Genomic DNA, 12,882 nt, shown 5'->3' with positions numbered 1-12,882 from the left:
CAACACAAGAATTGCGAAGTTTTTTATAGTTGCATTTAGCAAAAATGTTATCAATGCACGACGAGTTGCCGTTAGATGATCTGGTAGGAGAGTACACGAGAGGCTCAAAACCATATGAGGAGAAAAGAAACAAAAAGTTATCTCGATGAGTGCTATTACAGAGCAAATCAATATTAAAATCCCCCAAAATATATACGCTTTGGTCATTAGAGAGAGAGATCAGGAGAGTTTCAAGTTCATCTAAAAATGAAGTAATAGGGACAGAGTGCAAACGGTATACAGCAATGAAAGTGAAAGTCATCTGATCAATTTTGCACTTTATGAGAATGCAGTCAAACGAGACAGTCTGAGGTCTAACTGTATTTATCACTTCAATATTGTTCCTCACAAAGACGGCCACACCCCCCGAACGATAGCTCTCATTGCAACTAGTAAAAAGAGTGTAATCAGCCAGACTAAAGTTGTTCCTTTCACACTCCCGTATCCAAGTTTCAGTTAGGAACAAAAAATGAGGAAGGGAAGGAAATGAAGCCAAATGAGCCATAAATGAATCAAAATTTGCCCTCATGCTTCTAATATTTTGAACTACAATTGAAATATCATTTTTTAACATTTTAGAGTTTAGGATGAAGGTGAAAATTCAAAGAATGAAGGGGCAAATAAAATAAAAGAAAAGAAAAGTTAATATCAATTTGATTACAAAAAATGAAAAAAGGGAAAAGATACTAAATGGAAAGATTACTTAGAAATGACCTTTAAATCTGAAGTAGTAGAAATAAGATGCACTCTCCCAGCGTTCTCCCGGCGCACCAGTATTTTTCCTCCGGAAGTCCAGACGTGACGCCACCCACACTGAAACGCAGTACTCCTCGCCTTCTTCAGCAATTCCCTCGTCGATTTATTGAGCCTTTCAGCAACTCTAAAGCGAACTAAAGGTTCACCATTGAACATGAAGCCATCTCTGTGTGATTTTCTTTGTTTCCAAGCCTTGAAAACCTCCTCACGCATTCTCCGCGATGTAAATCGAATGATGAGTATCCCTGTTGCACTTCGTAGTAATGTCTCGGGATTATCGGTACCAGCACGATTCTCATTCTCCACGACCCGTCCCGCAGCATCACCAACCTTCGATTTTCCACCGATGTAAAAGCAATCATCCAAGTCTCTCACATCCACCGTTATGTCCAATGCTTCCTTGAGAATTTTTTCCACCGATGAATAAACCTCATTCTCGATAATTTGTGGTACTCCATGCAATTCCACAGCTCTGAAGTCACAAGGGGGATCTCCATATAATTTACCGTCAGCTTGGGCAATTTTTTCTTTTATATCCAAATTTTCATCATGGAGGTCATCAATGTCGTCACGCATTTGAACCACATCATGCCGGAGACCATTCACATCTTTTTTCAAATCCGAAAACTGGTCACACATCTTAGCAAAATGCTCCTCAATTCTTGCCAGGGAGCTCATATGCTGCTCCACTCTCTCAAATCTCTTCTCCAGTGCATCAAATCGTCCATCCAGCAGTTGAAATCCCGTCTCAGCCTGATCGGATCTCAGAGCAGATTTTCTGCGCACTCCACAATCACTACAATGCCATGCTTTCTTTTGCGCAGGTGATAAACTCTGAAAGCTTTCCAGATCCTTTCCGGATAATCCCTCACATTCAGCGTGAAACAATCCAGAACACAAGCCACAACTCAAGCCAATTGTTAATCCATCGATACGCGAGATCTTCTTATCGCACTTTGCACAAGTGGATGACATATCAAATTACTACACCGTTAATTATTAATAAAATTCAACCGAGTAACAAAGAGGCACGTCCGAACTCTTCTGCTGCCAGAGCTGAACTGTTATCTGCAGATATTCTGTAGAGGTGTAGATTTTCTCTACAGAAATCTTAAAGATATCTGCAGATATTATTTGACGGGTGGTGTCAAAAAGCAAATGGCGGGCATTGGCGGGATAACCTTACATTTGACCTCTAGATTCTTGCGGACGAGAATTCCCATCAAGTTTGAACAAGTTTTTTGAAAATTTATGAAAAAATTGTTTTTCGAATTTATGTAATCTGCAATTTTTAGTTATCGTACTTATTGGTCCCGAGAGGTTTTTTCTTATTCTGGTCTAGAAATATCAAAAAAGTCACAATATCTGCGAGGAAGCAGAAAATCGAAAATTCACGATTTTTGACCAAGAATATCTTAGCTCAGGAGTTAATTGGGATCCTGCAAAAAATATCCTAGATTTGTACATCCTTATAGTTTGTACTTATCCAGAAGAATCGGAATTTTATCGATTCTAAATAGTCTAAAAAAATTCTTTTTTCCATGGGTACCCAGAGTCCCAAAGGAGACGAAAGAGTTAATTAATCCCTTATTTTTGTTAATTAAACATTTTTCTTACAACATTTCAGCAAAATTCATGAAAAACTTTATAAAAATGATTCTAATTAGCTAAATAAAGTTATAAATTAAATTACTAAAAGATATTTACCTTCACTAATTGAAAATAAATATCCTGGAGCCAAATTTATTGAGTGGAGCTATAATTATTGCCACCCGAAAATCGCCATTTTGATAAAGATTCTATCACAGTACTCACAGTTCTAACGGTATAAAATTCAAATGGCAATTTTTCATATCGGCTTGAAAACACCTTCAAATGATTTTTTTATTTTTTTCCAAAAAAAAAAATTTTCGAAGTTTTTCCAGTATGAAAAAGTGGAGCTATGATTATTGCCAGCAGTGTATAACCAAAAAGCATGCGAAAAGTTAATACACGGACAGCTCTTTCTCGTGAGTTCGAGCACTCCGCAAAGCTGGGACAATTTGTCTTCTCTTTTTGTTTGTTTTTTTTTTCATTTTTATTTAAAATATCGGCATCATCCCTATGTCAATTTCGTTCTAAATTACCCAAAATTTTGATACTTTGGCTGCCGTGCACGCTCGAACGCAAATGCACGTTAGTCACTACCATTAAAAGTGCATTGTTAAATAGACCTATATCATAGAAACAATTTATGTCGATCAGACTTACAGATAACCCACTTATATGTCCGTTCCTATCTGATTTCGCTCATTGTATAATCCCATTTTGAGTTGTTATACATATCCACACTGAGAAAAAAAGAGGGTGCGATTAACTTTTTTTCCTCATAACTTTAACACTTTTTAGGTGTAAAAATATATCAACATTTTTTAATGTTAATTTTACACCATTTTAATGGTAAAATTAACATGAAAAAGGGTAAATTTAACCCCTAATACACCTAAAACGCATAATATTTACACCGATTTCGGATCAATAGTGCAGGGTAAAATTTACATTTCCGTTATTTTCAGTTATTTTAACTTTTTCGGATTTCTCTCAGTGCATATACATATTTCGACTCCTCCCCCCCCAAAGATCGTATATTTTAGTAAACATTTTGGAAATCGGATCTACCCGGCTATCGCCACTTCTAGAAGCCAAATGGTAAGAGATAGCGACTTGGGCCCTTCGGAGCGCCCCTCCCCTATAAAGCAATCCAACGATCGCTAATATGCCCCTAATTTTCCCTACTCTCCAAACCATGTTTTTTTTTGGGATTGTTCAAAATTGAAAACGCGCCATGTGTTTCTCAATTTGGATATGCTTTAAAGATTATTCAGGTGAACATTTCGCCCTTATTCGAAGATACCGCTGAAGCATTCTTAATAACGGTTTTTCAAGGTAAAAGATTAAAAAGGCTGTAGAGAGCGTATTTATCATTCTATTGGTATAATTTTTGGGCTCGATGGAAAGGTCTTGGAATTCCCGATAAAACTAGACTAATTCAAATCAGTTGTGAACCGGTAATGAACCGGTTATGAACCAATAAGTATTTTTTGTCCGAAAATCTAATTTATTACTCTTAAAATTATTTTGTCGAATTTTTTGAGTGATTTATGAAACGGATCAAACAACAGTAAAGGGTTAATGCTGTGAAAGAACTTTTGAAGTTTAGCATCTAAGTCAGGAGTTGAGTACTTCGCAAAGCCTCTGGGACATTTTGTCATCCCATTTATTATAATATTCTTAGATAACACTGTGCAACAGTGATTTTGTCCCTGGGTTCTTATGCTATTTTTTCTATTGCTAGGGTTAAATGATTTACGAAAATACTTATCATTTTGATTTCATTTGGATTTTGCGCCTGGAATCTAGGCAAAACCGTTTTTGCCGTTTTTTTTTGATACTTGGGCGCCTGTATCTCCGATTCTGCTGAACCGATTTATTTCTTAATCTGGGAACATTTGTTCTTTTTTACATACCCGATAATTCTTTGGACAGGTGAAGTTCGTACAACTGACACCAGGGGCGCTGTAGTCTCAGATATGTCAGAAAACATGGAAAAATCGAACTTTTTAGCAACTTTGATCAAAAATATCTCGAAAACTAGGACTGTCCCTAACAATCTGTTTTATGGGTTTGATAGAGAATTTTATTAGCTACATTTTCATTTATGTACAACTTTTCCCTCAGATTGTTTTTTAACCTCGATATTGAGGTTCAAACGAAGATCGAGCACTTAGCCAATTAGAGAAAATCTTTAATAGCTACACTCCGCCAAATAGACAGTGATATGATAAGGCGCTCCAGTAAACACTAGTCATTAGTTGCCATTTTTGCTATAATTTAATTGAGACACACTCGTAGAGAATTAATTAATAGCGAAATTTCTAAGACACATCGGTATATCAAACAATTCAGTGTATTTCGAAAATGCCCCGTTTAAACGAACCCTTATCGTTCGGATCAGATATTCGAAAGATATTATTTTTTGCTTGATATGATATTACATTCGTTATAATCATTTTGCGAAAATAAATTCACAATTTTATTGTTTGCAACAAATTTGATTCTTCTAATTCTTTTTGCATTTTGGTTTACTCTTTAAAAATAAAAAAAAAAGAAAGGCACTTACGGATTTTCAAGCATCCTCAGGCAAACTTTGGCCATCGTGCCCAGTGTCTCTGTTGTATTATCCACATCATCTGCATTGTCCCGGACAAATTTCGATGTGGCCTCACTGAGCACCTTGAGCATCGGTGTCGCATGAGCATAAAACAGCGACATGCGATTAGCTAACTCCGTGCTCACGAGCATCTGACTAGTATTATCGATCCTCTGCCGACTAACAGTACGTCTGTAGTAGCTGAAATCGTTCTGGATCGCGGGTGTTTTCATCTACCGCAAAACATTTTTAATTACTTTCGAAACATTTTGCTAAAGAGAAAAAAAAAGAAACAACTCTTACCTTGTACTCGTCAAACTTGAGGACGAACTCGAGAATTTCTGCCAGTTGCTTCACAAGAGCCTGTTGTGTCTCGAGATGCTGTGTGGGATTCAGTCGACCACCCACCAGTTGACCCAGCAACTTCGGAACAATCCTCTCCAGCTCCAGAGAATGTTCGTAGCACCTCTTGAGCTTTATCACGAGCGGCAGGACAGCGTTCCACGCTTTCTCCTGACACTGTGGAGATGGATCAGCTATCGCCTCACGGATCTCCTTTCCAGCTCCCTGAAAAGAATTTAAAAAAAAAAACGCTCTATTTGTTTTCTTTCTAAAAACTCAGAACTCAGTGATGTTTTCTGTTTTTTTTTTAATTAAATTCAAATATTAATAAGAAACCAGTCATGTTTTAAATAAGAAACTTTAATCACTCAATTCAGTATATTTCTATATTGAAGGTAAATTAACAACTTCTCATAAATTGATGTAGAACAATCATAATTTTGCACTGTATTCTGTATTTGTGGTGAGAATAAAAAGACCCCTCTATGGCCAAATTCATTATAATTCATTGACTTGATAATGCCAATGAGCTTCCCAACAATGAGTCGCACAATCCAGCGACACGCTGGTGAGGAAGTCAATGGTCAAAGAGTGATTTCATTGAGTAATTTTCATTCAAAGTTATTCAGTTGTAAAACAATACAATACAGTAAACTAATTTATACACAAAATGAATGAAATAATAACAAGAATAAAGTAAGTAGATTGAAATGGTTATATAAAATCCAACCTAAAAATTGGAAATAATTCAAAATGGTAAAGTGTAAAACACTTTGTAGATTGCTCCAAGTCATGACTTCTAATTTATATCTCGTCAGTTAAATCAGCATTTGTCGTAACTTCCTTTTGACAACTCCTCAGGAGACGAAATTTTCAGTTCAGCATTATCTTTCTTAAAAATGAGCCCCGAATGTGATACTTTTGAGTATCAAAATAAAATAAAATAAAAATAATAAAAGTGGCACTAATAAACTGTAAGTTAACTTGAGAAAATCTTTATAAAATGATTTAAAAGCTGAGATATTGAAGATATCGAAGAAACACAATAATATTTTATCGTAATTTGCATCGTTTATAAAGCCGTAACTTCTAATGTATGGAGATCTTAGAAGTTACAACAATTTTCAAAAACACATTATATCAATTTTAATTACTCTAGTGATAATGAGTGCCTTTATTTCACTAAATTGGTCGATTAAACTGTGATCCCTGTCCCTAAAAGCTTTTATTTCATAGATTTTATTTAATAAATTTTGTGCGCCGCATCGCTTGTTTTGTTTTGAATTAATAACAGATGAGCAGGGATTTTTCCTCACTTTTTCTCACAAATATCGAATTAAAATGATTTAATATTGCATTATTCGCACTGTCGGATATATAGAAGAGTTTGTGAACGTTTTAATGAGAAATATTACATTTTTGCTGCAAATTACAAACCACGCAAGCGAGCTAAAAAAGATACGGCAAATGCCCCAAAAATGGAAGTTACGACAAATCCTGATAATTTTTTATTAATTAAGGGCACTTACGATAATTTTTGTTTAAAATATTTTCTAATGGGCTTATAAATGTTTCTTTTTCTCAAGTGCGTTTAATAAACAAAATTACGCCGATTCTAAATATGTATATATCCCAAAATCGCAAAAATGAAGTTACGACAAATGCTGATTTAACTGACGATATCTAAAACTTGTAGCATATTAATCATTTTAATAAGAAACATGTTTATTTAATCAACTAAAAAGACAAATCTTAGTGTTCAAGAGTTCGAGCATTTTGGAAATTTATTCTTTTTCAATTTATCAATTCGCAACCGGTTTAGATGAATAAATTATGGATACTAACCGGTTTTAACCGGTTAAAATCGGTTTTTGACCGATTCGAACCATTTCAAGATTCAAAGACCTTTTTGAAATTCAATTAAAACTTCTTCCAATTAGTAAATAAATTTGCTTGCCAAAGTTTTTTTTAGTAACCTAGACCTAGGAAAACTATTAAATGGACCCTATAAGGTCGAAATGTTCGTGCGTGAAATGATGCAAAATTATTTCATAATCAATAATGTACTCGTAAGATTGATTCAAGATAAGAGAAAGAGGAGCACTCTAACTAAAATCTGCACTTTAGCAATTTTTCTGATCTACTTAAATCTTAAAATATTGTATTGTATTTTATTACCAACATGTGTCTTTACATTAGCAGCCGCATACCAAGCGTTCGCCGCTGTCTCAACGTTGATGACCAGCCTCCAAAGCCAAACGGCGGAAATGCTTCTTCTCAGGCTGTATAATCTTTTGTCGTTTTAACTCTTTCACGTCATTAGGGTCATATATGACCCGGGAAAAATTTTTTTTTTGACTATTTACATTAATTGAAATCTATCTGTTTGTACACGACATCATAATAGGAAGGATGTAAGATTCTTGGGTAGTTTTCTCAAGTCTCCAGATATTCAGGAAAAGAAAATATTTGAGATCAAAAATCACGAATTTCGAACTTTGTGAAATGACTTTTCTTTTTCAAAATTTTTTATATTCATTTATTTTTTCAGCAAAAAGTTCTTTAGAAACACAAAATAGAATATCCAAAGATTGTATATTGCATATTTTGATATAATAAACTACTCTCAATTTTCCAGAAAAGCACGTAGAATTTTCCGGGTCATATTATTACCCTATTGTGATGAATGAATAAGAATGAGAATGAATAAGAATGAAACCCAAAATAGCTTAGGAATAATGCAATTGAATTTCGGATAAAAATTACTTATCGTTTCATAACCAATTAGAATCGGTTCAGGCTTGTTATGAATTCCAAGACAATTCTTACGAGCCCAGGCATGGTCCTCTTTAGTTGATAAATACGATCTCTAGAGCCTTTTAAACATTTGACCTTGAAAAACCGTTATTAGGGATAGTTCAACTGTATATTTTGTATATGGACGAAATGTCTGACTGGACAGCCTTTAAAAAATCTTAATTGTTCCTCAACCCAAAATAAATTAATTTTGAACCGATAATGATTTTCGAGACATTTTCAGATGATTTATAAATTGATTTAAATCATTTATGAAACGATAAATAAATTCTTTCCACATGAGTTGAACTACTAAACAACTTTATTAATCTATGTAGATAAAGTATAATGCTATAATGATTTTGGGTTATAGCATCTAAGTCTAAGTCATAAGTCGTGCATTCTGCAATTCTGAGATATGTATTTTGTTACTCCTTCATCCGAAATTTAATTGTAGTAGGGGAAGTGCTTATAATTTTGGACAGTCTGCATATAAGCATCGATATCCTAAGTTTGAAGTGCCATATTTTCAATACTAATTGACTTTTCTTGTTACTCTCTTTTCAGAAGGATTGTTTAGAAACTTGGAAAGCTATTTATCATCTCATTTTTACTAAAATTAGTTTTAATACGTTTAAAAATGAATTGATATGTAGAGGTGAATTTGACTCTTATTTTGGACAACTTGGTTATTAATTTTTACAACTTGTCTGTAAATTTGGACAGATAATCCGCCTCAACAGGATGCCCATTGTTCTTCATTTTATGAACCAATCTTACCAAGTCCTCTTCCTGGTCATGTAAGGGAAACGTGGAATGTCACAAGAAGCCCAGAAACTTTCCATATCATTCATTAAAGTGAGTTGACTTCGATGCTCCAAGTACGTGCGGATTCGCTCATTCCCTGGCCTTTCCGGAAACTTTTCAAGGCATTTCTCGCTGCATCTCTTTCGCAGAGAAGATGCTCCTTTGTTTCTCCAGGCATTTGTCCAACCTAGTCATCACAAAAGCTAAAACTTCATGAAATTTCGTGAGAAAAACACCTGTCCAAAATAAGAATCATCACCTCACTGGTGAATGTCTTAAAACATTTCCCATTTTTCACACGAAAAATATAATTCACAAGGCAAATCTCACTTCAGGTCAAATGTACAAATCATCAGTAACGTGAATCAACACAATATTCAATGAATATTCAATAATATCACTCAAAAACAGCGAACAAACTTTGTTAGTACTTCACCAAAACTAAATAAGACTGAAGTAAGCCACGAAGTTCTGTCATATTTCTCGTAAGCAATTGCTCACACTGAATTTTCAACGAAGCAAATTCAACTCAAATCATATTCAAATTTTAACGTATTTAGTGTTAAAATCTTCCAAAAAGAACAAATATTTAGATAGAATTCATTATTCATCAAATATTGGAATAAAAATCCATCATTTTAATCAATTTATTTTTAGTGTCCAATGTTATCCTCAAAGTGTCCAAAATAAGAAACTGGACAAAATTAGAAGCATTTCCCCTATTCTATGCCATATTGCACACATTGTATAAACTATATAAAGATTTATGAATCTGTGAGGATTTATAAACATGATTTATGAGGATTAGAGAAGTGCAAAAGTCTTTACAAATACTCATTCTTTAAAATTTTTCTACAATAAATAAGTTTAACATCAATTTTTAGGGCATAACATGGAAGTTATGGGTTCGAGTAAACTTCGAAGTATGACTTGTCAATTTAATAAAGTTTAGATAATTTTCGAATAACATTCGAAATGTAAGAATGATTCAATGACACTGGTAAAAAAAGGTGGATCATTTTGATTCATTCGCGATTCATTTGGTGAATCAAATATGATCCATCATTTCAAATGTATCATTTCGATCCTTTTTTGAAAGATCGTTTTGATCCATTGCAAAAGAATCAAATTTTGATACTTTGAATGGTTCACTTTGAGGAGCTTTTCAATGGATCAGTGAGCGATACTCTAAAATTGATCAAATGGAACTTTTAAAATGACTTTTTAATCTTTTTTAAATATAATGCATTTGCCCTTCAAAATAAATTAAAAGTAAAACATTATTATTGTCCTGCAAATGAATTTGTATTCTTATTTTTTTATAATTTACAGTTTTTACATTAATTTTTTTACTTGTAAACACATTTTGACAAGAGATTTTTTTCCGGGGGCGGAACACCGACACAATTACTTAGAATTGTACAAATCCGTATAACTGGATTATTTCATTTTTCACTTTTTTTACTCACTTGGTAAATTTTTCATGTATTCACAAGTCTACAAACTTAATCCGTTTTACCTATAACATAATAATTTGTAGAAAAGCGTCACTGAATATCTAAAAGGACACAAATTCCACGACAAGAGCACCCTATTTATTTATGAGCTCATCGAGTCTCGGCGTCTGTCACTGACGTCACTAAAAGTGGCGTGATTATCCAAGTGATCCATTCAAATGTATCACTTTTGACATATCGTACCAAATTTTCAATCGCTGAAATATCACGGTTAAAATTTTAAAGCTATCATTTTATTAGTTTAGACACGTTCCCCTTATATGAGCAAATACAGTAAACACATTTTTTACTGTTTCAATGGTTTTATTTAGTAAGAAAATTCATGGAAAATAATCGCAATAGTGATCCAATTGAAATGTTCAATTTAATCCATTTGAATGTATCCCATATTTTCTATATTTTTTGGCGTAATATCCTGAAGATTGAAAATAGTTGTCTCAAAAATGTCTCATTCTGCCTTGTTATATTATTCCTTTAAACCTAAAAACTCATTTTCGCTATTTTCCTTTTATTAGTTGGCAGAAAAATATTCTTGAACATCGATCTTTCTGAAATGATCGATTCGAGGAACCTTTCAATGTATCATTGAATGTGATCCTTTACTTGGATCACTGAAGTGATTCATTAAAGAAAAATCAATTCAATTCAAGTGATTTGATGAAAATGAACCTTTTAGGCCATGATTCTTTTGAAATGATCCCTGGTGATCCATTCATTTTTACCAGTGGACCATTCTTAATTCTGTTTAAATTTTCTTTGGGAAAAGTTTTTGGATTAGAAATTCTAATTTTCCCTTAATTCATTCTCGACTTCCTCTGAACATATTTTTCTTTCATGGAATGTTCAACATGATTATATAAATTTTTCATTAGAAAAACTAATATATACTTGTCAGTTTATAATTAATCACTCTTATTTAATTAAATAGATTCAATGAGTAATGTTGTTTCTCTTTTTCTCATAAAAGGTAAATCACTAATCTGTCATGTTATTGGAAATACTGCACAAATATTTGTTGCAATTAATTGAAATTCACTGATTTGCTATTATTTACTTGAGTAATTAACAAATTAACAGTCTATTATTGTATTTTAGCAATGCATCATTGAGCATTTGTGTCACTGATTTGCAAAGAAGAAATTTAAAAGTAAACCTTTTGATTGAATTCCCACAATTTCTCTAACCAAAAAATCATCTTTTTCCCATTTTGTATTCTTTTTTTTTATTGAAATATTTTTAATTTTCCCATTAATGCCAAAGAATGCAATTCATTATTTTGCAATTTAATTGAAAACCTCTCCTTCTCTCTCTCTTCTGCGAAATAGAACAATTTCCTCTTGGATTCTTCCGATCATTTCAAAATCAATTCCTGTTATCCAAAGTACCCCAACCAATCACTCAACTCAACAAATACCCTTTGCCAGTGTATTAAATTAATTTTTCCTCCAAACTCATCCCGAGACTCCCCGTTCGTATGTGTTTCAATCTCCTGCTCTCTCCAACTCTTCTGCTGACAATGATGTCATTTGCAGTATCCAATAATAGAAACTCTCCCCCCGAGAATCCAGGGAATTGCAAACTTTCCCTTTCTTCTTCGTGACACAGCATTTTGTGGCAATTGTGAACCGCCACATAAAAATTCCTATGCGGTCGAGAGATTTTCGTACCCATAAAATTCTTTCTATTTTCATTATTCCTTCAAAAACCACCAAAAAGCATTGCGACAAAAAACCAAAAAAAAATGTGTTAAAATCTGCCACAAATGAAAAAAAAAGATCATTTAAAATTCTACGAATTTCTATGGAGAAAATTCTCCTATTTATTTTTGTCTCGCAATTCTTTCGCAATATCTGACTTGTCGAATTTGTTTTCCTTCAGTCATCACATTTTCCCCCCAAAACCATCAATCGCGATGTTGAAATTGCAGCAAAGACATCATAAGATGAGCATGGTCCATTCTAACTAGCAATATTTCCTTCATCATGAATTTTTCCCACTGAATTATTCATTGCCATTCGTGTAGAAATTCTTCCAGCGGATTTCTGATTAGTTTCCACAGCCATAACTATTCGTGCTCGACTTACTCACTGAAAAGCGTGGCCAAGGACGCAAAAAGAGGAATTTCAAATGAACTTACAAAATTTACCATCTAAAAATTCAGCAATTTGTTAAACATGACAATCCATTTTGTTCTGAACACCACAAAGCAAAAAAAATTAGAGCATGTAAGAAGTTTGAAGAATTTAGAATTTCACACTTAGAGTTTTCATCTGCCACATTTTAAGAAAAAATTGTGTAAAATGCATTTTGTTATGAATGCTAAAAATATGATCATACTTTAAAGGTCTGTCGCACTGGGCTTTAAATAGTGAGTATTTTGTTTTCACATGGTACATCATATGGTTTGTTTTATGCCTCCTAATATTGTTTATAAGG

The 12,882-nt window shown here is 33.5% G+C and overlaps 1 protein-coding gene across 1 annotated transcript in view; it reads right to left on the bottom strand.

The window, feature by feature from the left end:
* Positions 1-12,882, bottom strand: part of LOC129801562 (CYFIP-related Rac1 interactor B) — a 37,024-nt gene that overhangs the window by 5,602 nt on the left and 18,540 nt on the right. The window contains exons 2-3 of the mRNA XM_055846774.1: positions 5,288-5,551; positions 4,955-5,217 (exon numbers count right to left, since the gene is read on the bottom strand). Of these exons, the coding sequence (XP_055702749.1) occupies positions 4,955-5,217; positions 5,288-5,551 (527 nt within the window). The remainder of the gene's footprint in view (positions 1-4,954; positions 5,218-5,287; positions 5,552-12,882) is intronic.

The sequence above is a fragment of the Phlebotomus papatasi genome, chromosome 2, assembly GCF_024763615.1.
Source record: "Phlebotomus papatasi isolate M1 chromosome 2, Ppap_2.1, whole genome shotgun sequence".
NCBI classification, from domain to species: domain Eukaryota; kingdom Metazoa; phylum Arthropoda; class Insecta; order Diptera; family Psychodidae; genus Phlebotomus; species Phlebotomus papatasi.
Note: the sequence above shows the minus strand (reverse complement) of the source record. Positions and strands in the feature narration are given on the sequence as shown.